This window comes from Arvicanthis niloticus, chromosome 3 (assembly GCF_011762505.2).
Source record: "Arvicanthis niloticus isolate mArvNil1 chromosome 3, mArvNil1.pat.X, whole genome shotgun sequence".
Classification (NCBI taxonomy): Eukaryota; Metazoa; Chordata; class Mammalia; order Rodentia; family Muridae; genus Arvicanthis; species Arvicanthis niloticus.
The window spans coordinates 76566802-76593090 of NC_047660.1; the positions used below are offsets into that span (position 1 = coordinate 76566802).

Consider the following 26289-nt stretch of genomic DNA (forward strand, 5'->3'; position numbering starts at 1 on the left):
GAACATTACTCACCATTTGGAACTAGTTTGTGAGGTGGGAGTAAAGGGGAAGAAATTCTGAAAATTGTGTCGCTTGTCCCTCTTTCCTGTATGTACAACTAAACTTGTCTCTCTCCAAAAAATAAAACAAATGTTAAGTAATAGAATGGCCCAGCAAGGGCCTGCTCCATGCCAGCCAGGAAGGCAGGGTCTTCATGGCTACTTACCAAGTGGATGAATCCAGCTGCAGTCAGCCATGTGCTGATAAATATGGAGAGCAGATTCACCAGCTTGATGGAATTACTGTGCAGAGGAGACAAGAAGAGTCCCAAAGTTAGAGAGAGAAGACTCGTTTGGAAGGATCTGATGGTGTCACAGTGCCCCCTCTGGGGCAGAGGCAGGATGCTATCATCATAAGGAAATTTGACTCAGGTGAGATACATTGGTCAGGAATGAGGGTCTCAACAGAGTCTGTAGGAAAATCACAGCTGGACCCCACATTGACCCCTCAAACTTTGCTAAAACCTAACTTGTCTAAAACAAAACTCTTCAAACATATATTAAAAGGAAACCAGAGAGAAGAGCAAATAAGAATTTGTGTGTCCTTCACCTAAATTGACATTTCCCCATGTCTTCATCATCTCTGCCTAGTCTGCCTTATTTTCTTCAGTGTGTTAATTCTTTCTGGATGTATTTGTTTTGTTTGAGCCACTGTGTTGTGGACAGCACAGCGCAACCTCTAATCACTGCACAGTCCGCTCCGAAGAACGGACACCATGCAGTAGAATCGGGCCACAGCTGTAGCTCAGAAAATGAATTGACTTCAGCAATGAGATCTAGAATCCAATCCCGATTTAAATGCCAGTCGTCCTGAAGTTATGTTTAATGGTGTCTCCATCACTTTCAGCTTGCAGAAAAGAACTCTGTCTCCCTATCTCCTGTTTTCTCATTACTGGCCTAATGAAGCCTGTGGTGCTTTGAACAGGTATGGCCCCCATACACTCATGTGTTTGAACTCTTGGCCCATAAGAAGTGCCACTACTAGGAGGTGTGGCCTTGTTGGAGTAGGTGTGGGTTTTTTTTTTTTTTTTTTTTTTTTTGGAGGAAGTGTGTCACCATAGGAGTGAGCTTTGAGATCTCATATGCTCCAGCTATGCCTCGTGTGGCACACAATCACGTCTACTGTCTGTGGATCCAGACGTACAACTCTCAGCTCCTTCACCAGCACCATATCTGCCTGCATGCTGCCATGCTTCCTGCCATGATGATAATGAACTGAACATCTGAACTTTAAACCAGCACCAGTTAAATGTTTTCCTTTATAAGGGTTGCTGTGATCAGGGTATCTCTTCACAGCAATAGAAACCCTAAGACACAGCCCTGAAGAAGCTTCTCTTTGGGTAATCCATCTATGGTATCACTGCATTCTTTCTGCCTATTTCTTTCTCTTGGGTAATATATTACCTACTTTCTAATAGCTTAGAAGGTTAACAATGAAGGTGACAGTGAGGCTTTCACAGTATGTATACAGTGCTAATCCACATACCACCATGCTGATGTTTGATGTATACCGATGAATTTCTCATAGGATCCCTCAAGATCATCTGGGGATCTCACAAGTTTATTTCAGAAGGCCACACAGTTAGAAATGGAACTGTGGCCATTTCAGCCACTTTCAGATCTATTACACCACAGCCACAGTGCAGTGTCAGTGTCATTGACGGCTGCTAGATTTTGGATCTTGAGCACACTGCTCAAAGGCCAGGATGGAGGCTATGGATCAGCCTGGGGGATTTGCAAGGGAGGCCTCCTAACAAAGGCTGTCATCATTTTTCCTGGATGAAGCATGAAGCATGGAACTTTTCTCTGCTTAAACTTATATAACTGAAGAGATGAATCCAAGTTCTTGGTTTGCCTGGAGTTGATTCTGACAGCTCAGGACAAGAATGAATATACTTCCAAAGCTGTGGGTGAAGCTGGCCTTTTGAGGTGTGTGGGATGACATCCTCTGGGTTTGAAACCATATGCCAGGAAAACAACAGACTGTCCATCCTGTGCATCTTGGTTCTTGCCAGGATTACCATTTGTAGATCCTGAGGACTGCTGAGGCTTGGTTATGTACGAAGTACTTTCCTGAGTCCTCCCCCTCTTCTGAGTTTCACCCTTTCCTCTAATGCAGGTGGTAGGTGTGAACACTGCTGTCACTCACCACCTAGGAAACTGAGCCTTAGGGAGCTTCCATAGCTGGCCTGGGAATCACAGCTGGCAAGTGGCAGGTCTCATATAAGTAACTGGGAACACAGTATAGGAAGCCTCCAGGATCTTCTTTTCCCTTACTCTGTAGTTTGCCCATCATCACTTCTTAAGCACCCATCTCCCCACAGCTACTGACTTGGGAGACCAAGGTGTCAACCAAGGACTCCCTCTACTAAGTGGTTCAATAGAATGTGACCAACATAAGTGTCAGTCAACAGATAAGCCTGTCAGACACACTTCTCAGGAACTTTGTGGAAGAGAGTTCTAGTCCTTCTCAGATACAATCCTTGAAAACCCATGCTAGAGGAGACTTCCAGAGACCAAGCCCAAACGAGATGAAGAGAGAAGCAAAACCCCAAGGCCTCAGTACAGATATGTAGAAAGTCTGTCATTCCCTCTGGGACCCAGTCATTCTGCTACTTGCCTAAACACAACAGAAATGGTTCATATCCAGAATTTTCCCAGATCTGTCCACTTTGTGGCCTGATGCAGTTAGCTTCATGGCTCTAGATGCTGTGGTCTGAAGTTGGCACTCCCAAGGGTTATGCTAAATCCTGACCTTCAAGCCTTTTCTAGATACCACAATGGGTCACTCTATGCTTCAGTTCATCTCAAACTAAGTTCTCTCACTGAGAATGGAATTACCAACTTAAAAAACAAAAGTCAGAAGCCCACCCTGTCTTATCAGCTGTTACTACTAAATCTTGCTCCCAGCAAAATTTGCAATGGAAAAATCAAAGCATAACAGCTCATTTCCCTGTCTCTACCTTGCAAGTCCCTTAAAATAGCAATCATTGAAGAGAAGGAAGTATGGAGAACAGGTAGCCTGTGGCAAAGAGAGGGGAGGTATGTGTTGCTCTGACTTTCCAGGGGAGAATTCAACACCTAATTGAGTCACTTACAGACTCCCAAATCCTCAGGGCCTGAAAAAGCACTGTACCGTCCACAACCACATGGAGTCTTTGCAAGATATTAAATCTACTGATGTCTCTTGGTGCTTTGGGAAAATGGCCTAAATATGGTGATTATTAATCTCTAAATGATTGTCACTGGGATATTAATGGTGCTTAAGGGAGCTCTTGCTGAGTGCAGAACGTTTAATCACCATTGCTGAGACAGACCAGGTTTGCTGCGGAAATCTGATTATTTGTATGACATCAGCAATATCGCAGATTGTTTGCACGAGGAAGTGGACTTCCAAACGGAACTCTATGACCAAGTTAATATCTGAAAGCTATGTAGAAAACCTGCAAGATTAACCCTGAAGAATGTTCTCGGTCCTCTGTGATGTGGGCTTTGCCATCTGGAAGAGGACTGCTTAGAAGGAGGGACGTGTTGCCAGGAGAAGTTGTTGTATGTTTGTGGCAAAAAGTGTCATTGGAGATAGTTATGTGAAGCCATTGTGGCCAAGCCCAAAGGCTTAGATCAATCATAAAACCATCAATAGTTAGAGTGGCACCAACCATGCAGAGTCTAGCTCTTTACCTTGAAGGAGAGATTGTAATCCTATCATGAAAATCTAGCTTCTCTGTCTCTGTCTCTGTCTCTGTCTCTGTCTCTGTCTCTGTCTCTCTCTCTCTCTCTCTCTCTCTCTCTCTCTCTGTCTCTCTCTCTCTCTCTCGTCACTTTTGTGTTCCATGGAAACTTCTGAGTTCCCACCCATGAATTCCCTGTGGCTGTTCTGGTCTTAGTTACTTTTCTATGGCCATGATAAGATACTAGGATAAGGCAACTGATAGAAAAAAAAAAGCATTTATTGGGGCAAGTCCATAACCATCATGTCTGGGAGGATGGCAGCAGATAAGCAGGCATGGCCCTAGAGCAGAAGCTGGGAACATCCAGCCTTATCAGCAGGCAAGAGAAGGGAATGGTATTGCTTTTGAAACTTCAAAGTTTCACTTGAACACTTCCTCCAAGACCACGTATCTCAATCCTTCCCAAACAGTTCCAGCAAATTAGGAGCAAGTATTCAAATACACAAGCCTCTGGGACCCATTCAAACCACCACAGCAGGAAATGTTTCACCAGGACTCATGTTAAAAGGACTTGCTCTCCACTTGGTGATACTATTTTGGGAGTGTCTGAACACTTTAGGAAATGGGGCTTAGATGGAGGAAGTAGATTAGAAGTGATGTATTCCTGGCAGCTACATCTTATCTCTGACGTCTTTTTCCATTCTCTACCTACTTTCCCTCTCTCCAGGTAGCTGTGAGGTGACCAACTTTGCTTTCTTAGGATACTCCACCTCACTACCAGGCAGGAGCAACAAAGCCAGCTGGCCATTGGTCAGAAACCTCTGAAACTTGGAGCCCAAATAATTCTTTCCTCCCTTAAGTTGTTTTCTCAGTAATTTTGACAGTCTGACTAACACTGGACTCCAGTCATTGATAGGGGTGGACACAGTAATTCATCAGTAGGCAAGCAAGAGTCTGATCAGTGACCTTTCCCAGGACCCCTGGGTACTGGGAGAGAGAGTCTGATTCCTAAGATTAGAGCAGTGAAGGGAAAGCTGCCCAGGGTTCATCTCTGTCCTTATAGAAAATAGAACATATGCTGGTTAACCCTGAAAATGCCAGACACCTTGTACAAGAAAGCATAAATCGGCCCTCTTACTGACTGCTACCTTGCTTCTGGTTGAGGGCACAGCCAAGGAGCCAACATCCATTCTTATCTTTTTGTTGCAACAGTTACTGGGTCGCTAAGATGTGTCCCAAACTGGAGTGTTGACTGAACCAGGCTATGCTGAGATTAATGAACTTTGCGATACATAATGAATCAAAATCAAGTTGTGTCATGTCTAAGTTATCTCAATAGTCTGTTCTTTAGTTATCTCTGTATCAGTCTCCTCTTGTCCACCTGACCTGCTCTGAGGCTTGGCCTCAAAAGCCCTTCCATGAACTACCGTTCTTTTCTGGTTTCAAGACCTAGTAAATCTTAGATACTTCAAACCAATTCTATACAACTAGTGGAAACATGGATTTTCAGAATGCTACATCCATACTTCCTCCCCCAATTAAAATCCTTCACCATCTCCATCTTGCTCTCCAAACAACCCATCAACCTAAGCAACCTGTACAGTCAGGCTTTCACCTGGTACCTTGGAATCTCCATAGCAAATATCCTGTTTAACAAACAGCCTTGGAGCCATGTCTAAGGTTATATATATCAAAGGTAATCTCAAAAATGTTCCCTGCATGATTTGCTTATGTAACTGGTTAGTGGCTGTGCACACAGGCTACACAGGAGACAACATTTTCACAGTAGAGAGCAATGGCTTTCTGAACACAGCACAGGGCAGAGTGTTTTACTCCACCCTTTACACTCTTACATATGGTACAAATGTTCACAGGAAGCACATGTTACTTAAACAATTAGAGGAAACCATGAGGGCATTTTTGTCTTGGAAAAAAAAATGTACTAGGTAATCCATGTTTTAATAAACATTATTGACTATGTTGAATGAGAAGTGGGATTAAAGCCCTTAAGCAGATTTTATCTGGCTTTCATGGTGGAGCAAATGACCCAGCACTGAAACTTGACTCACCAGCTTGTAGGATGACTGAGGAACTTTCAGAAGCTCACATAGATGACCCAGAATCTCTGGTCTTCCTTAAATAGGCCATCTCAGGATACAGAGAAGCCCTGTTAACCTACCAGTGGGGACTTGCCCTGATTCTGGCTACACAGTTCCCTACCTGTCCTCCTGCTCACTCTGGCTCCTTCTGTTGTTCTCTTAATTATCCCTCCTCCCCTGTCACACTTACTGCTGTGTCCCATTTCTTTCAATTCTGAGATGAACTAAGCAATGGAAGAATACAAAATAAAACAATGGTTTTCAAATCCTTATTTTTATCGTATTTGTAAAGTCTCCCTCCTTTCATAATACCTCAGACTGGCAGGGGATCACTATAAGAGAAAGCCAGACAGAATTTTCCTAACAATGATGACACAGCTTCCCACCCCACCTTCTGCTATAAAGTCACCACGAAAGCATCAGAGTATACAGGACTCACAAGAGAATCTGCCCAAGGCCAAAACCCTAGAAACCTGGGACTTCATTTCTTGCACAGAGCTTTGAGAAACAAGCTTGGAGTGTCTGAAGGAAGAAGCAGGGCATAGCCGGGCATCCCAAGGGGAAAGTGTCTCCACACTTCTAGAGTTCCTGCAGCTGAAGGAAGTGTTTCTCTGGACCTGGAGACTTGGTCTCTGCCTCCCTACCCTGAACTCACCCTCCTTATGTCAACCACATGTTCAGAAGCACAGAATGGCTCAAAGGTCCCACAGGTGTCATATTCTGTGTGCTTTCTACAAATAACCTGATGGAACTCAGCCCATCTTCCCTATCCTTCATGTGCCCACCCCACAGCCCTACTAGAATGACAGGCACTTGATTTCTCTCAAGGGTTCCTTCTTTTCCTCGGAGAGACACTTCCTGCTGCACAGCTCCTGCCTGACCCAGTGCAGCAACTCTCTGTGTATCCTAGACCTGTGCTCACTCCTGTTCTAACACCTATACTCTAGCAGGAGACCTGGATTTGAGTTCCCACTCCCGCGAGACCCCCTAACCACAACATCTGTTGGGGCACTCACCATCCACATTCACTTTAACATATATAGATATTCACCTTGGATTCACAGGGTTCATGTGGCCACCTGGTTGTAACTGTAAATAATAGAAACCCGGGACATGCACAGTCTGAGGAAAGACATTGTCTGAGAATAGAACTTCCTCTGTGGGAAGTGGGGGTCCTGAGAAAATGATGTTTGAGGGCTAGAATTGCAGATACTCAATTGCTGCTACTGTCTTGAAGATCTGCTGCCCCCAGAAGAACAGCACCATCTTCCTCCAGCCAGAAACTTCTACTCCCTTCCTCCTTTACTTAGGAAATAAAGCATCATCATAACTAGACAGCTATAAAGAGGCTGCTCTCCAAGGCAGCCATATCCAACTTCTGAATCTAAAAGAAAGGCCATCTTTGCACAAGGCTGGTAAAAGATACTCAGATGGCACATGGTGCTCCTTCAGAGGGGATCTGCATGGGAAAAGGAGTGTGGTAATGCTGTTCTCTCTGCATTATTGCAAGGCTCTTCCTTGAGTCCCAGTGTCATAGAACAAGTCTCACTGATTTATGAGGTCAATGAGAAGCAGAAGAAAGAAACTCAGGGGCACGTGAGAGCATGTGTACAGTTCCATTGTGGCACCCCCACCTAATCCCTGCTAAAACACAAATCTATAAGACAGGCCCCAAGTTTGGTACTGGATAACCACTGGATACTCCCTGGGAGTAGGGGTGGGGGGCAGAATCAGCTTTGTAATACAGGTTTAGTATTTGTTCATATTAGATATGCTTTTGTTTGTTTATTTGTTTGTTTGTTTGTTTGATTCAAGGTCTCTCTCTGTGGGCCTGGTTAGCTTGGGTCTTATTATGTAAAGCCAAGTAGCCTCAAATTCAGAGATCTGCCTGCCTCTGCCTCCCTAGTGCTGGGATTAAAGGCTCTAGTTAGATACACTAACTTTGTTAATCACTTCTATTTCAAAAGCAATATAAGCTTACTGCATAAAAGATCTATAAAAAGGTAAAACTTAAGTTTATGACTACTCAAAGGACATTTAAAAATTACTATCTATGAATGGTATTATAAATCAAAAATAGAGAAGCAATAAATTTTTACCTCCAAAGATAAAATATAAAGGGATAAGGCATAACTTAAGAGAGTTTTATGGCTCTTTTTACCTCTCCATTAAAAGTGAATTTTATCTCTTATTGATACAAATGAATAATTGGAAAGGGGGATGATATGGAATTAAAATAAGGACCAATAACAAAATAAGAGCACAGTTGCCAGATATACCAGATTTAAGAAGCTGGGTTCCAGATTTCACAAGTAGGAAACCAACAGAATCCAAGCCCTTGAGCAGCAGGTACGTTAATTATACACGCCCCAACGCAGAGGTGTCCTGCTTTCTGTCACTCGTCAGACACATTAAGGCCAACCAAAGAGGAAATGGGACATTCGAAAGGGTCTTCTTAAAATGTAATTTCCTAGTAGAGAAGTTTATGAGCCACAGTCGCCCCCCCGTTAGAGTGCTCCTGACCCTTTTATTACCAGAACAGGCCAGGTTTCAGGCCAGCTCTGGGCACCGACAGGTCCATCAGGCAGGGGATCCCCTAGGGAATTTCTGGCCTTGTTCTAGCTATCTTTTCCAGATCATAATGCAGTTAACAGAAGTAGTCGTGGTGCATTTGACTGGAGGATTTTAGGGTTTCCCCCACAAGGCAATTTGCAGAGCACACCCTCAGATCTCTATGAATATAAAGCGAGGCAGCTCAAATGGGCTCAGGAACGAGATGATTTTGTTTGCCATACAAGCTTCGTGACTGCCTGTCAAAGAACAATGCTTCTCTTGCCTTTATGGCTAAGTTCAATGTCTTATTTAGTGGTAACTAAAGGGATGTTTAGGACCTGGCAACAGGGACTTCCCAGTCAGTGAGCAAGCCCATCCCTCATCCACAATGGATGGGCCTCTCCCAGGATACCAATGTTGCAGACCACCTTGGTGCCTAGATACCAGCCATGTGACCTTGCCAGACTGTATCCTCTTCCCCACATGTATAACCACATCTCCGCCTTTCTCCTATTTCTCCCTGACCCTGCAGAAGAGAACACTGCAAGCCTTGTCTTGGTAGGTGAGCTCTCCAGCTCTGTGACACGTTGCTCTTCCTGTGAATAATGGAACTCTATCGTTTTAGCACAGTGAAAACAGATACACTTGGTATTTACCACCCCACCCTAAGGAACCAGATGGGCAGAGGACAAGAATGAGCAGCTTACCTTGTTTTAAGGATATTCAGAAACTGCAAAATTTCTGAAAACTGTATCAGTCTGAGAGCTCTTAAAAATCTCAAGCCTGGAAAGAGAAACGAAACAGTGATGTTACTCTAAGGCTTGGTTGTCGTGCTCACAGCCTGCTGTCTGAGTCAGGCCACTTGCGACTGCTCGGAGGCTGTGAAGGCCTTACAGAAGACGAATGTTCCAGTACCTTGGACCTGTCTCTTCATTTGGATTCTTCACTGGTTTAATCTTAGCTGGTGAATAGACTTTCCAGTTAAATGTGAGCCGTTTGAAACCACATAAGGGGACAAGCTGGAGAAAGGGGCCCTCATCTCCTCTGGTAAGCTCTGACGTAAGACCCTGTTTCTGAGCTACACAGTGGTCTGGCAGAATTTGGGTCTCTGAAAAATACTGGGAACTGGAATCACTCAGGGTAACCCTTGTGCTTAAGAGCAGATTAAGAATAAATCGGATCACCTTATGTCTTTGAGATTTTTTTTTTAATCTTTATTTTCAGCCCTGATAAAATGAAGACTCTAGCCTAGAGAGTTACCCGTGTTCTACAATATTTTAAATTTTCTCCCAGTTAAAAATAAGAGAAAAGAGAAAAGAAAATAAGCACAGATCAATAAGATACCACACTTCACAACTTTGGAATTCAAAATTTTAATAGTTTTATTTTCACTAATGCCAATTATGTTTTGCATCCATAGCCTCTCTTGCATGGAAGAGTTACAGCTTCTAGGTGGAGACGGACAACAATCAGTGAGTTGCTTTAGGTGTTGTTTTGTTTTGTTTTTCAGAAATACGGTGTCAGGTAGCCAGGCAGACAACAAAACAAACAAACAAAAAAACCCACTCTATAGAAAACTCCTGATCTTCCAGCCCCTACCCCCCAAGTGGCAGGATTGCAGAGGTGCTCTGCTTCTTCCTTCATCTCTCCTTTTCTTTCTTCAAGGGTTACTCTATTTCTGTCTAAGTCATGTAACCAAAATGATCCAAACCAGCCATGGATCTTAAGACTCTCAACATTGCGCTGGAGAACGCTCACCAAATGCCATCCGTCTCCTATGCTTTCAAAAGTACCTCAAGTGCTACATGTGGCCCTGAGCACAGTGGATGAGCTGGTAGCTACATGGACAGGGTGAGGAGTTATTCTGTTCCCCTTAAGGGAGGCCGTGAAGGAAGTTTAATGTGCATGAAGAGATAAAGCAAGCCACGAGCACCACTAGAGAGCTCACCCACAGTGAAGCCCAGGTACAGGTCACCTTGAACAAAAAGTGCTCTAACTATACCAGTGTAGAATTGTTTTGCTAACAAGTCAAAACAACCTACAGTTCAGAGGTGAGAGTGCTGGACTTACTAAGGAAGAAGGAGAAAGTAATAATGGCTCAAAGGGAGCATTTCTCGTCAGAAAAGAACCAGTCCTCGTGAACAAGAAGTGATTTTCAGAAAGCATGTTCCTACTTTTCTAAGGAGTATTTCTATAGTTTTTATTAACCACAACAGGCAAGCATGAGAATCAAGGTAAGAGAAAGTGAAGAGGTTTGGAAGCTGAGAACACAGTCTTAACAGATTGCTGGAAGGCTGTCTACACTGCTGGAATCCAAATCTGAACAGCCATTGCCTCAAAACAGTGAAAAAATGTTGAGGTTTGGTCTGTTGTTATGTATTGCAATGTTAAGTGTGGCCCCTAAGACCTGGATGCCCCAAAGATGAAAGACTCCTTTCCAAATGTAGACCCAAGAAAGGCTGTGTGACCTTACCCCCAAGTTATGTCTGATTGGTGAATAAAATCTATAGCTGGGCAGAATTGAGATAGGCAAGGCTTTATTCCTGGCCTTAGGGTCATAGGAGACCACAAGGAAGGAGAGAAGAAGCAAAAAGAGGCGAAAGATGCCATGGGTTAGGAGTCAGGAAAGCATGGCCCTGAAGGCTGGCCAGTAGGAGTTAAGAGCATCCCAGATGAAACATACTAAATAATAACTTGGGGTTATCAATAGGAAATAGATTTTAATAGCATAGAGGATAGATATCTACCCAACATTAATGCTGATAAAAACTTATTATAAATATATGTCATATGTGTTTTTTATCTGGGGACTGAATTATCAAAGGTGGGGGTAGAAATCATGCACTGGGATTAAATTTTTTCTACTACAACAACAAAGAAGCAGGAGGTGGGGTGGAGCGGGAGGACTCAATGCAAGTAAAGGCCATGATGTAGAGATCACAGAGACTGGATGGAGGAGCAAAAGGAAGCAGAGACAACTCCAGGGTCGGAAGCAATAGCCGGAACACAACAGAAAGAACTCTCTAGAAATGAAAAAAAGAATGGTAAGAGATTAAAAGAGCCAAGCCATATCTGTCTGTTTCTTTGGTTGTTTCCACCTTTCAAGTATAATAATCATTTAAACACTGAATATAAGCATCAGACTTGGGGAGGATATTAAAACAGGAAGTGCCAAATGTTCTCATTTAAGTCTTAAATGTTCCCCTGAAGCTCATGTCTGACAGGCTCAGTCTCCAGCTCTGGCACCAGTGGAAAATGGGCCTCTAACAGATGGGGCCTTATGGGAAATATCCTGAGAGAAGATGTTGGAATCCCAGCCTCCTCTTCTCTTCTCCACTTCCCAGCCTCCTCCAGGTGAGCAGCTATCTTCTAGCCAATGCTCTCACCGTGACACTGAGTCCAAATGACCATGTACTGCAGCCTCCAAAATTACAACCCCAAATCCATCTTTCCTACTTCTCGGTTGTCTATCTCAGATGAAAAGCTAACACTGATAACACCTGGGCAAAACTCAGAATTTCGTAACAAACAGTTTTTGACAACTACTCAAGTAGCTCTACAAGACTAAAGTCAGCAACTAAAATATTTTCAATTAGCCTGTCTTTGTTTTCTCAAGTTGCACAAACCATTCGATCAATCAATCAATCAGTCAATCAAACAACCAAGACATTAAATCAGGTCAGGCATAAAAGGTTGGTGAATACAGTTTCACCCTTCAGGCCACCCGGTGATCTCACAGTACCATGTCATAAAGTGACAACTACTGAACTTGAAGTAGTCAGCTAGGATAGACCCGCTAGCAACATGGCAGCCATTCATGGTTTAGCTACACATGCTCTTCATGCTCTTGTGTATTTATGTGCACAGTTGGATATATATATATATATTGTTGAAGCAAAGATAGAATACTACTCTCCTAAACTTCAAGTTGAACTTTTTCTTCTTATTCTTAAATGCTGGTGTTTACAGATTGCCATATACTAATGACTTCCAAGCATATAATACAATAAAGAATTTTCTTCAGTAGAGGTAGGTGAATATGAATACAAGGAATACTAGGAATATAAGGAGTGGAGAGGGCATAGAGCCTACCTAGATCATAGCTAGCTTTAACTGTCAACTTGACCAAAACCTAGAGTCATCTGAGAAGAGAGAGATCAATTGAAGGAATGCCCAGGTTATACTGGCCTGTAGGCATGTCTGTGAGGCATTCTGCTAATCGTTAGTTAATGGAGGAAGGACCAGTCAACTATGGGCAGTACCAACCCTAGGCAGGTAGGCTTGGGCTGTAAAAGAAAGCAAGCTGAGTGAACCAGAGAGGAGTAAGCCAGTAAGCAGCATTCGTCCATGGTTACTGCTTAAAGCTACTTTGAGTTCCTGCCTTGGCTTCCCTGGATAATGAAGTATAAAGTGTAAAAACTTTCCTTTCTAAGTTTCTTTTGATCATGGTGCTTATGACAAGAACAGAAAGCAAACAAGGACAACCTATAATCTTGTTAGGGAAGCCCACTCAGCTAGCCCTGAGTGTCTTCCTAACAGGAGCTACCCAGAAGACAGTGCAAAGCCAATAAAGTCTATGGAAAAGAGGGGGTGGGCACTTGAGCTCTCAAAGAAGTATTCCTGGAGAGGATATAGGAAGGAGTCTACCAGAAAGAGGAACCCCAGGTACTAGGAGATCTCAGGTTCTTGGGAGCAGAAGAGAGAATGGCTTGTTTCTTTGATGGCCTCTAGAGGGCACTGCCTTAGCCTCAAGTCTCACTAACAAAAGAGAAAAGTCTTAGGTGGGATAAAAACATTAGCTCTTGTGGTGGTCTGTAGCCTAAACCCTTCAGTCACTATAGTTCACAACAGTTTTCTAGTGGATTTTTAACCTGGAACTCCTGGGATTGCTGCTCAAAATTCTCTCTTCACACAGAGAAAAGTCAAAACCCTTTAGACATCTAAAGTGACATCATGCTGGGATTTATGTATATAAAAACGTTGTCCCCAGTTTGTAATGTTGTTTGGGGAGCGTCTGAATCTTTTAAGAGATAAAGTTTTTCTGGAGGAAGTATGTCAATAGGATTTGAAGGTTTATAACCTCATCTGCCTTCCCATCTCTCTCTCTCTCTCTCTCTCTCTCTCTCTCTCTCTCTCTCTCTCTCTCTCTCTCCTGCCTTCATGCCTCTTACCTTCTGTAAGTTGCTTCTGGTTATGACATTTTATCACATCAGCAACATGGTAACTAATACACACCCATCTTGACCTGACATCATCTCCTTTTATTATTTATTTGCCTTAGTCTTTCTGCATGTGTACATATGTGTATGATGAATGTATGTGTGTAAGAGTATGGATGCTTGTGTGCCACAATGTTAAGATCCCTTGCCCACCAGTCTAGCCAGGTCTGTGAGAGTCAGATTCAGTAAGAGACCTTGTCTGAAAAAAAAAGAAGAGAGCCTGCTAAAACTAGGAAGATACCCAATGTTAACTTCTGCCTCCACACATTCATACACAGGTATATACACCTACACAAACACACACACACACACACACACACACACACAGCATGCAATTACACTGACAACTTTAACTATTAGTAAAATAATGATATTAAAAATAAAGCAAATTTTTATTATTGATCACCTATGTTTTTAATTATTTCCTATATATAAAAAGCCTTATCTTTAAAAAATCTTTATAACAGAGGAAAACATCTAAGGCTAGTGTGTCTATCATACTACATATATTATACATTATACATACACGTGTAAGCAACAGGGCCATGTTTTACACCCAAATGTGTTAAACTGTACCCAAACCCTAGACTTGTGGTCCCTTCTCTGAACCAGATCATCATCAGACCATTCCAGGTTCAAATTGGGCTCACAGAAGCTGTGTCACTCTTCTATTGTTGTGGCAAATCAGCATGGAAACAATCGATGTTACAAAGAAAACTTGTATTTTGTCTTAGTTTCAGTGGTCTTGCCACCGGATTTTGGGCCTGTAGTGGGCTAGTTCAAAATCATGAAGGTGGAGGTGGGGGTGGTGTTGGTAGAAGATGCCTTTTTGGATCTCTCTGCGTGTGAGTGTGTGTTGTAGTGTGTGTATGCACATGGCTACAGAGGTCAGAGGTCAATAAATATGTTAGTTTCTGTTCGAGGACTCAATTTTGCTGTGAATAACATATAAACAAGCAGGTACAGCTTCATGGCCATGCAATTCTTTTCATATAAACAGACCACAGGGGAATTAGTTGGCTACAGTTGCTTTGGAAGCATTCTTGTCTAATCTAGTCAGCATAGGAATGCTCCAGGCTTTATGGATGTTTACACTCAGACTGAGTGTGTCTGTGAGGGGCCTGATGCTCTGTGCTCTGAACAACCTCTCAGCTGAGGCTGGGCTGCTGGTTAGGAGATCACACCGAGGTACCAGCCTGCACCATCCTGCTACATCTGCAGGCTGAAGAGTGAAAGTCAGCACAAAGTTTGCCACCCAGCCCAAGATATTCTAACTTGATAGGGGTACAGTTTGGGCATAGAACATTTAAAGTTCAGACTCTAAGAAGCAACGATGTTTGGGAACCTCTGGATCTTTTCTTTTTAAGCCTTCAATGCATCACTCCATATTGACACATTTATTTATGCTGTCTAAAGAAGCATGCTTTATTTTGACATGCCGCTCCAAACTTCCCTATATCTGAGTAATAGCTGAGTCACTTAAAAGCCAATAAAGCCAATAATTCACCCACACAGCACACTACCTGTGTGCATAAACTCAGTTTTTGAGAAACATGCTATTTAGCTGCCACTTAAAAAGAAATGAACAGTATAATGCGTTATTACTTATAGTACAGAACAGTCAGCATCTGGCAGAGATTTGGTGGGGGAATGGTCAACAGCATGAATAGCACTCATTATTTCATCTTTATGATTAAATATGAGAAAAGCAATATAGATTAATACTAATAGGAATTCTGAGTCATGAAGGCAAGTCATAGTAAAGAAAACAAAAACAAAATCAGGACTAGATTATGTACCTATGAAACTAAAAATCGCACGAGTCAGAATGGCTCTAAACATCAGAAACTTTGGAACTTCAGATTAACAAAGGAAATCATTATAGGTGGATAACAGTAATGAATTGAAAAATATAGTGATTGCTTCCCACTCAAAGATCTTATACCCATTTAATTTTTTTTTAATGTAAAAATACACTTCTTGCAATAGATGCAAGAAAGCAAGGGACAGACCCCTCATGGTTCTCAAAGAAATGACTTTCGCCAAGTAATATAGATACTGAGTTGACTCAAAGAAAAATAATTCTAGCAGAAATGGCCTATAAGATTCAGTAAGAGAAAACACAAAAGCAACTGGTTGTCTGTATATGGAATGAGTTTTTAAAGATAAATGATAAATAACAGTAATCTAAATTTATCATCCCTAGGACAAAGCAAAAACGAAGTAAGGAAGTGGAGAAGCCAATAGAACAGAGACAGAGGTGCCAATATGTGTGTCTTGCTTCCCTCCAGGGAGGACATCCTGGGATACATGTATGCCTATACACACATTCACTCTCATCACTCAGTAAACTATTCTTTAATAACCACTGAACAATTACTAAAACTGACCACATTATTTAGCTACAAAGAAACCTTACTAAACTCAAGCCACATTAACCATCTAAGTTTGATTTAGCACAAATAATAATAAAAACAACAGCAAAAGAATAAAAAACAAGCAAATCTGAGTAGTGTGGCACATGCCTTTAAACTCAGCACTTGGAAGGCAGAGACAGGCAAGTCTCTGTGAGCAAGAAGCCAGCCTGGTCTATATAGAGTGTTCAGGCCAGCCTGGGCTACACAGTGATTCCTGAACTTAAAAAGCAAAAACAAAACAAAAAAGGAAGAAAGGGGAGAAAGGGAGAAAAGAAGGAAGGGAGGAAGGAAGGGAGGGAGGGAGGGAGGGAGGGAGGGAGGGAAGGAGGGGGAGAAGAGAGGGAGAGAGAGAGAGAGAGAGAGAGAGAGAGAGAGAGAGAGAAAGAAAAGAAGAAAGAAAGGGGGAAGAAAGGAAGGGAGGGTGTGATGGAGAGGGAAGAAAGAGGGAGGGAAGGAGAGAGGGTGGGAAGGAGAGAGGGGAGGGAAGGAGAGAGGGTGGGAAGGAGAGAGGGGAGGGAAGGAGAGAGGGAGGGTACAGAAAGATGAGTAAACAGCAGAGCAATATTCTCATATAAGAAGTTAGTATTCTATAAAGAAATAATCACAAGCTGAATGTGAGATTAATTTTTAGGATGTCTGGTTAACAGCTAGAAAGAACTTCAGTCACTTTTTATCATAATTGAAAACAATTCAAGTTGAGTTAAAATCCAATGTAGATACTAACACAGAAAACCAATGAAACTTGCACACTTAAGAGACCATCCATCCAAAATGAGAGGTGAAAAGAAGCAGAAAACTTTGGAAATATCAGGTTCATGACTATGAGGTAAGATCAAATTTCTACAAGTTTTAAAACAAAGAGTCCCAGCTAAAACTTATACAACAATAAAAAGGCTGCAAAAGAGTCATTTCCAAATTAGGGATACAGTTCAGTGGTAGAACACACATACACACACACACACACACACACACACACACACATCTAGCATATGTAAGGCCCTTGGCTAGATCCTTAGTACTCCAAACAGGTTAATTTTTTGTTGTTGTTGTTATTATTATTATTGTTATTATATTATTATTATTATTATTATTATTGTTGTTGTTGTTGTTATATCTTTTTTTTTACAGTCCAGTCGTTATCCCCCTCCCAGTCTGCCCTCTGACTGTCCTCATCCCAAACCTCCCCTCCACCCCTGTCTTCAAGAGGATGTCCCACCCCACCAGACCTCACTCCATGGGGCCTCAAGTCTCTTGAGGATTAGGTACGTTTTCTCTCACTAAGGCCAGACCAGGCAGTCCTCTGCTGTATATGTGTTGGAGACCCATATCAGCTGTTGTATGATGCCTGGTTGGTGGCTCAGTGTCTGAGAGATCTTGGGGGACACTTCCAGTAGAAAGACAAAGCATCAAGTGGAGGAATGAGGTTGCTACCCTACAGTCAAAAACTCTGACCCAGAATTGTTCCTGTCTAAAAGAACTGCAGGGACAAAAATGGAGAAGAGCCTGAGGGAAAGGAGGTCCAGTGACAGGCCCAAATTGGAATCCAGCTCAAGGGGGAGGCTCCAAGGCCTGACATTATTACTGATGCTATGGTGTGCTTACAGACAGGAGCCTAGCGTGGCTGCCATCCAAGATGCCCAACAAGCAGCTGGAAGAGTCAGATGCAGATACTTACACCTAACCAATGTACAGAAGCCAGAGACCCCTGTGGTTGATTTAGGGAAACACTGGAAGAAGTTGAGGAGGAGGGCAACCCATAGAAAGACCAGCAGTCTCAATTAACCTGGACCCACGAGATCTATCAAACAGGTTATTTTTTAAAAAAATAATTTCTTTGACTGTAAAAAAGTACTCTATACCCAAAATATCAAAACAGAAAATCATGGAACAGAAATATAACTAGGAAAGAGCCATTTGAATCAATTATGTTTGGTTGAAGTGGAAGAAATTGTATTCCATGCAAAACTCATATCAAAACAGACCAAAGACTTAGATGGAGAGCCAAGATAAGAACCACCCATGTTCCAGTAGGATGGATGGATTTTAATGTGGTACATGTGCACAATGGGATACAGTGTAGGCATAGAAGGGGAAGAGAAGCCTGTTTGGATGGATGGGGAGGATGTGACCTTACATGAGATAAGCAGATGAGAAGAAGTAAGTATTGCCTGGTCTCACTCTTTCATTGAACCTGAAAAAGTCAATCTCATTGAACTGGAGACTGGAGGGTTCCTGGGGGGTCGGGGCAGAAGCAGCTCATAGAGAGGCAACTGGTATGATGTAGCTCTTGGATCTAAAATTTCAGCTGGGCAAGAGGAATCAGTTCAAGAGACATATTGTACAATGTGCTGACTATAATCGATACCTGTGCTGTGAAGATGCTTTTGAAAGGTTGAAGAAAAAAGACATTACACAAAATGCAATAAGCACCATATTCATTACACACCGCCAGCAGTATCTTTGAGTTTTGTTTAAGAAGATGACTGCAAAGAGTCCTATAATTTGAGGATGGAATTACAAATTGATAGAAAAGCTTTTTAGAAGTAATTCCACGCTATGAATCAAACTAATTCCATTTCTGGTAATAAAGCCCAGGATGTTCCAACAAATATTGTAGGAGCAAAGATGTTCATTGTGAAATTATTCATTAAGGAAAACGGAAAGCAGCTTAGCACTACAAGTAGCTCTCCTTAAGTGTGGCACATCTTCTTTACGGATATTGCACACGCACAAACATGTAACAAGGAACATGCTTGTAGTGTTAAGTTACAGGAGGACATAAAAATTAGAATGGCAGCTATCAGGAGCTAGGATGGACAAAAAACAGGAATTGTTTAATTCCTACCTGAACTCTTAATACCAGTCCTTACACCCACAGGTAAATGTAGGTAGCTCTTAGCCCTTATCAGAAAAGCTCTCTTTGCAGCAGACAGAAACCACTACAGGAAACCACTGTGTCAAATTGCAGAGACCAGCCAATCACGGGGTTCCTGTGCCCAATGGATACAACACAACTCCTACACTCAAGATGCAAGGAGCATCACAAAAAAGGTATGAAAAGATGATAAGAGCCAGAGGATCTAGGAAGTCATCTGGGATAATATGTTTCCTAGAAATGTCAGGGAACCTGCACCCTTTATGCCTCAACAATATGGCTTCCTAAACAGAGCAAAAATGACAGCAATTCTCGGTAGACATGCTAACACAGAAGGGGAAACCTCACAGGGCCCTAGACAAAGAACTGCAGGTAAGCTATGACTGTCGAAAGATGGAGAATTAGACTTCCCAGAGGATGAGCCCCTTCACTGGTTATCCCAAATCCAAGTGATGAGCCCTGAAATCATATACACACAAGTAACACTAAATGGAGTGGCTCGTCGGGCTGTATTAATACATGTATGTACTTATACATATATGTAACAATAACAATAAAAGAAACAGAGGCTATGAATGTTGAAAGGAGGCAGGAGGAGACACATGGAAGGGGCTAGACTGAGGAAAGGGAAGGAGAAGTAATGCAATTGTATTTTAATTAAAATACATATTTATTATTCTATATTATATGTGATATATAAAGATACACAATATTATTTAACATTATATATATTTAAAAGAATTCAATGTTTGGAAGATATTCTAGACATATGTTTGTGAGGATGCAAAGCACTATGGAACTAACAGTATGTTTAAAAGTGGTTAAGATGGTCAGCTTGTAAGTTCTGTGTTCTATAACAAGTTTTCAAGGGGCTGTGGAGATGACTCAGTAGGTAGGAATGTTTGCTGGACGAGCAGAAGGACCCACATAAAACACCAGGTGTGGCTACACCCAGGTTTTTGGAACCCAGTGCTGTGGGAAGCAGGCAGAGACAGGAAGCTCCGTGGGGCTTGCCAACCTGGCCACAGCATCAGTGAGAGACCCTGTCTCAGAGGTATAGGGCAGGGAGTATCAGCGTAGGATACTTACCATCTTCCCCTGGCCTCCTGTGGGCACTCCACACACGCATGTGAGTACCTCATAACCACGTGCATGTGAGCACAGGTAAGCCACATGTGCAGATTTTAAAAATTAATTTTGAAAGATTTATTTTTATTTATAATTATGTTTAGGTACGTGTGTCTTCATGTAGGTATGTTCATATGCATGCAGGTAATTGAGGAGTCAGAAAGAGGGCATGAGACTCCCTAGAGCTGGAGCTAGCTAGCTAAAGGCAGTTGTGGGCCACCGGCATAGGTGCTGGGAACTGAATTTGGGTCTTTTGTAAGAGCAATACATATTCTTAACTGCTGAGCCATCTCTCCAGCCTCTTAATCAATTATTTTTTAGAAGTTTTTTTTTTTTTTTAAGTAGCAACTTGGAAATGTGTTTTTCAAAAAGACAAAACATAAAGTACATATTTCCCAGTAAAACTATGCCATATAAATATATAAAATAAAAAACATATAAAATGAAAACAATGGTTCTATTACCTATATAAGATTTGAGATGCTTTTCATTTTTTAATGTTTTTAATTACATTGATATTAAGATTTTTAACTCATAAATTTTGTGGTGGCATTGTGAAGTCAGTGGCAAATCAGGACTGTAGTTCTAGTTTCCTTGGTTCTTAGTCCTGTACCAAGATTTTGTCACTTGGAGCAACTGGCTACAGGTAAGGAGGCCCCTAAGTCATGGTTATCCTCTCAAAGGGTTAAATTTGGTAGCCCAGGGATGATCCCAGGTTAGAGTTACCTGAGAACTGGGGATATAGAATCTCAGGAGTAATTGAGTTCAGATCAAGAAGTTTAAGCCCCTCTCTTAGATGAGAAATTGGAAGAGATAAACAGATAAGTTGGTAATTGATTAGTCATTCATTGTTCGGATCCCTGGTATCCCAGAAATTCTGTAGGTTTGAGGTCCTGAGAGAACACGGGACAGAAGTCACATGAGCAAACACATCCGGCCTGAAGCAGAAAGCCTGTCCGGGCTTTACAATGTCCTATCTCCCTTTCCCTTCCACTCCTTAATCTTTAAATCCAAAGCTGGAAGGTTCTAATAAACCTCTGTAGTTTCCAATCCCTACAGCCCCATGCAAATCCCGGAGAGCAATTATTTTTGTAGAATCTGACAAGGTCACTGTCATCTGGCCTTGCAGACTAGAAGACAAATCAAAACTATGAGCACCAGAGTGAAAAGGGCTGTTTCCTGCTCAGGGAGGACCTTCCAGGGTAGTTTCCCATAGCTCAGCCATTATTGGTCCACTTTGTATCTTCAGGCTGGGTGCTGCTTGACTCGCCTTCTTTTTCATCCCAACCTATCATTAAACTCGTGCCTCTCCTTCCTAGGTGGAGGTATAGGACCTGTGTTTATCACTCCCAAACACTCCCATACCTTCATTCCTCCAGCCAAAATAATGTGTTATATAAACCACTCCTTGCCTGTGTAACATGCTTAGTGACCTTTTCCCAGGGTGATGGTCCAGCCTGCTTGGTTCTTTACATTTCTCAGCCCTGACTCCTGTCTGACAGATACTAAACATCAGGGCACCGTCACAGTCACAGTGGGATCGACACCTATCCATTGATCCATTCAGTGACTCATTCATTCGCCAACATACTCGTGCTGGTTTTTAACCACTCTGCACTAGTCAACAAAGGCTCACAGATGGTACATCTGCTTCTGGAGTTTTCTAACTTGCTGTAAAGTCTAACTGTGTCAAGAGTCTGAAAGATAGTCTCTCTGCTTTACTTGGTTCATCAACCCACCAGGCTCCTCTGCTGTCTTGTAGAAAAGACAAAGAGCTTTTCTGATAGTGATTAGAGCACATGTCTCCTGGCCAAAACCCTCACATGATTTCCACATCGTTGGTGGTCATTCTCCCATTCTTATTTTGCACTAGAGGGCTTTCTGCAGCCTGTCCTTTGCTCAGGGTGTTCTCTAAGCTAGCTTCCCAGGGGACAATATTTTAATGCCCCTCACACTCTGCCTCTGCATCAGGAACATCCCATGGTTCCTTTTCAGCACTGGGCCTTCCTTTCTGCTTCTCTCTGGAGTGTTCTTCTCCTAGTTCATTGTAGGGCTAGATCCCAGAGGCCTGTGGCCAGTCTATCTAGCCCATCCTTCAATTCCATGACTCAATTCATCTTCACATTTATCTCCATCTAATTGGTTTTTCTATTTGATTCTTGGACCATTTCCTGCCTATTCCTAAGAACCACATTTGCTCCATGGGTACAGGAGCCCATTCACCTCCCAGCTCAACGTTCCCAAGAACAGGGGTATCGATGGCCCCCTGAAAACAGATGACTGCACTCAAGAGAAATGTTTTTAAGAGAAAAGCCAGAAGCATACCAGAGAGTAAGTTAAATCCATAGGTTTAATCAGTTACTAAGTATTCCTCAGGCAACATTTTCTTTTCTTTTGAACATCCCATTGCTCATACCCCTCTTGCTAGTATTTTCACACTGGTCCTTACCAATGCTGCTTGCTGCAGAAGCCCACAGCAACTCTTTGCAATAAAGGGAGAGAAAATAAAACTAAGCCAGTGGACACAGTCACATGAATATTTTGACTTTAGACAGTTCATCTGAAAGACTTCCTTTTTGTCATTGCTAATGAAAAAGATTGACTAGACTCACCCACCACTTGCTTGTTAATTGGAATTTTGCTAGGCATAATTAGATTATGCAGGGTTATTTGAGCTGTTCCTATCCACTTAGAATTCTAAGCCGGGTTCCAAGGGGACAATATTTCATTTTAAAGAAGCTTCTGGTATTGCTGATGTTCTGGAAATAGAGCTAAAACTGGGAAATTTTTTTTGTCTGAAAATGTAAATTTAAGCCATTTATTTGAAACTGTTATGCATTATAGATGGCCAGACAAAACCAAATCCCTATTATTGGAAGGTAGTTGAGAAAGAAAAATCTGCCTAAAGGTTTGGCTCTTGCCGTGTACAGATAATGAAGCATCACACAAGGCAGACAGGACTGCACTGCCAGAGTCCCACTAAAGGATGGAGGGAAGAAAACTGCAGCTCTTATTGCTTGTCTGAAAAGAAACATCATCCGTGCCTCTTCAGGAAACACTGAAATTTACACTAAAACTTTTTTTTTTATTTACACTAAAACTTACTGCCACTTAGTAAAAAAAAAAAAAAAAAAAAAAAAAAAAAAAAAAAAAAAAAAAAATGCAGATCTAGTCACCTGCCAATTTTTCCCAAAGCTCTCTTTGAAAGCACAAGAACATTCAGGAGACAGAGGCTAGTTAAACCCAACTAAAAAAGAAGGCAGAAATTTCAGTCTTGCCTGGCACATTTTGGTATGCCAACCAAACAGGAAAAGGAAGTGGCTACTATCTGCCAAAACACAGACACACACACACACACACACAGAGAGAGAGAGAGAGAGAGAGAGAGAGAGAGAGAGAGAGAGAGAGAGAGAGAGAGAGCGACAGACAGACAGACACATAGATACACACACATCTCACATGTCATACCTGTATACATGTGCATGTGCACATAGCTACACACCATTCACATGCAGCACACAAAGACACATCACACATAAATACACACATATACATACATGCATACATATACACCACAATACTTCCTTAAATGCTATGCCACAAAAGGGCATTGCCTCTGGGAATATGGCATACTTTAAAAGAACAACTATAGTTAGGAAGAACCTTACCCCAAGAAGCACAAACCCTGCTGCAAGCCACCAGTGACTGCCAGAAGTTCTCTGGTTCTTCCTTCTCAGGAGCCGCTGGCCCAGACCTCACTCTGTAGCCTTTGTGGAACAAATCCCCCAAAGACTTCCTGCGACGCCTCCTGGGAGCGTGCACCTCTGTGGTCGTGCTGCTGCCAAGTGGGTGATGGTGCACCAGAATTTTACTGGGGATCATGGTAGAAGCAGAGAGGAGCCTGAGCTGTAGACTCCCTTTGGGTCTATTCACGCTCAAACTGATGTTCTAGAAAGATCTGGAAAGAGTTTATGTTCCTCTGACCTGACTTGCAGACAAGTTCTTTTGTCACAACACAGTGTGTTTCAATAGCACCTATGCCCTCTCCTACCACCAACACATATGCAAGTGGACTCAGATGTGCCAGCCATATCAGGAAGGCTAGAGAAGGGTGGGAGAACGCTCAGACACATTATGTCCTACAAGCTTATTCATCAGCTTCATCCTCAGAATTACCATGTAAGCTCCTTTGGACATGGCTTAGGGGATGGGAAGAGAAAAAGGCTATAATCCCTCAAATCAGCTGCTACAGAACAGGGTGTGAGAGGGGTTGCCACTTAGGACCAACCAAGTCACTTCTTTTATGTGACCTTACTTGACACTGGTGGAGAGCTAATAGAGAGAACTTCTTTATAACATGTGCTACATAGAGAGAAAAACGGAAAGACTCCATTTCTTCTGTCACACCTTCCTTTTACCAACATAACACAATTATGAAAATCCCCTCCGAAGAAGTAGTAGACTGGCAAGGTACTCGGCTTACCAGAGGACAGTGGGCTGAGGTCTCCCCATCAGTGTTCCTATCCTGTTCCCTAACACTCCCTGTCCTCAGCATCAACTCCCTTACTAACCTAGTCTTGGCTCCAGTCTCTCTCTCTCTCTCTCTGACTTTAAGGAGAGAATTGAGTTTAGGTGAATCCATGAAAGCTGAGTTCTAGGATGTAATTAGCGCCTTTTTAAGATGAGATACCAGTGAGGGTATTCCATCCACCTTTCTGCCACTTGAGCACTCTGTGAGAAGCCCTTCCCCTGTTATCCTGATTTCAGATTCCTGCCCCTAGAACTGTGGGGAAATAAATCTGTGCTCTTTGAGCCAGCTAGTCTACGGTGCTATGGCAACCCAAGGAGACTGCATCTGTATCTCCAGACCAAAGTGTACACAGAAACACAGCAGCCACAGCAAGAGGGAAAGCACTAAGATATAAACAAGGGAATACTTAGATCCTGTAGCTTACCACAATTTCTCCCCATCACTGTTTCCAGACCTCTAGGAGAGTTAAAATAACCAGGTGGAATTTTCATCTTAGGCTAGCTCTTCACCTAACCACTGAGTGTAAAGCATTTGTGACATACAGAGTATTGTGGTGGCTATTGAGTGATTGTCCAGTCTGAAAAGAAACATAGACATCCAGAAGAGGTCCAATTACAGGAGAGGGAAGAATAGAAAGGTTCTCCTACAGTGTGATTTACTTAACAGTTTGCCTAAAGTCTTCTTTTTGCAGGTCTGATTATGTACATATGTATATGCTACATAAATGTGTATGTGTGTGGAACATGTTGTGATGTGCCTACTAGAAAAGGCTTAACATTATTTCTGGATCATAATGATTAAATAACAGAGAGGCAGTTGAATAGAGATGGTAAAGCCAAGTATGTTGCTACACGCCTTTAGTTCCAGCATGCAGGGGCAGAGCAAGTCTCTGTCAGTTCAAGGCCATCTTGGTCTTCAAAGAAAGTTACAGGCCAGTCAAAGATACACAATAAGAGTCTGTGTATAAATAAATAAATAAATATATATATAAATAAATAAATAAGCAGAGCCCAGGGACTAGGAGAGAGACAGTAGCATAACAAATATCCTGAAAATAAAATGAATGGCTCTGCTTTCTTGGTTTAAAAAAAAAAAAAGCCTTCAAGGTACATAAAATGACATAAAATGTCAGGAAGCTAACTGCAACACAAAGAAGTCAGAAATGATGGACAGAAAGGTAGGTCCTGTGGGAACTAAGGGAATAATAAAAATACGAAAAACATTATATATACAATTTTGACAACCAAATGAAAGGATTATGTTCCATTAAAAGTACAAACTGATACAAGAAGTAAAAATCATAAGCAGTAGTAATTTTTCTTTTAAAATCATGAATTTCAATTAGATCATCAAACAAACAAACAAAGAAACAAAAACCAAAAAAAAAAAAAAACCCACAAAAACAAAATTAAAAAATCTTCAGATTGAGTTGATTTCTATTGAAGAGATCTCTCAATACTTATGGAGAGAATTACACTGGTCTTTATGGGTTCTTTCAGAGAATAGAGAAAAATAAAGCATCACAACTTGTTTTATGTGAACAGAAGAACAGGATGCCAAAACCTAGTGAGGGAATTATTTATTAATGAGATATATTGATCTATATATTTAATAAAGTTCAAAACTTGTTAAAATAAAAACCATCAAAAAACTTATCATAAACAGACAGACAAAATAGCTTATGGAGCTACAAAATAAAAGTAGATAGATACAACTAGTAATTCATTGCAATGGCTATAAAATTAAGTAATAACGTC

The 26289-nt window shown here is 41.9% G+C and overlaps 1 protein-coding gene across 18 annotated transcripts in view; it reads right to left on the bottom strand.

The window, feature by feature from the left end:
- The window catches only part of Kcnma1 (potassium calcium-activated channel subfamily M alpha 1), a 691955-nt gene that overhangs the window by 229868 nt on the left and 435798 nt on the right, over positions 1–26289 (bottom strand). For 17 of the 18 annotated variants that reach the window (XM_076931239.1, XM_076931244.1, XM_076931240.1 and 14 more), the window contains exons 6-7: positions 9070–9145; positions 207–282 (exon numbers count right to left, since the gene is read on the bottom strand). In XM_076931239.1, the coding sequence (XP_076787354.1) occupies positions 207–282; positions 9070–9145 (152 nt within the window). Of the gene's footprint in view, positions 1–206; positions 283–9069; positions 9146–23669; positions 24065–26289 lie in introns of those variants that run through there. The other variant, XM_076931254.1, reaches the window with a different exon arrangement.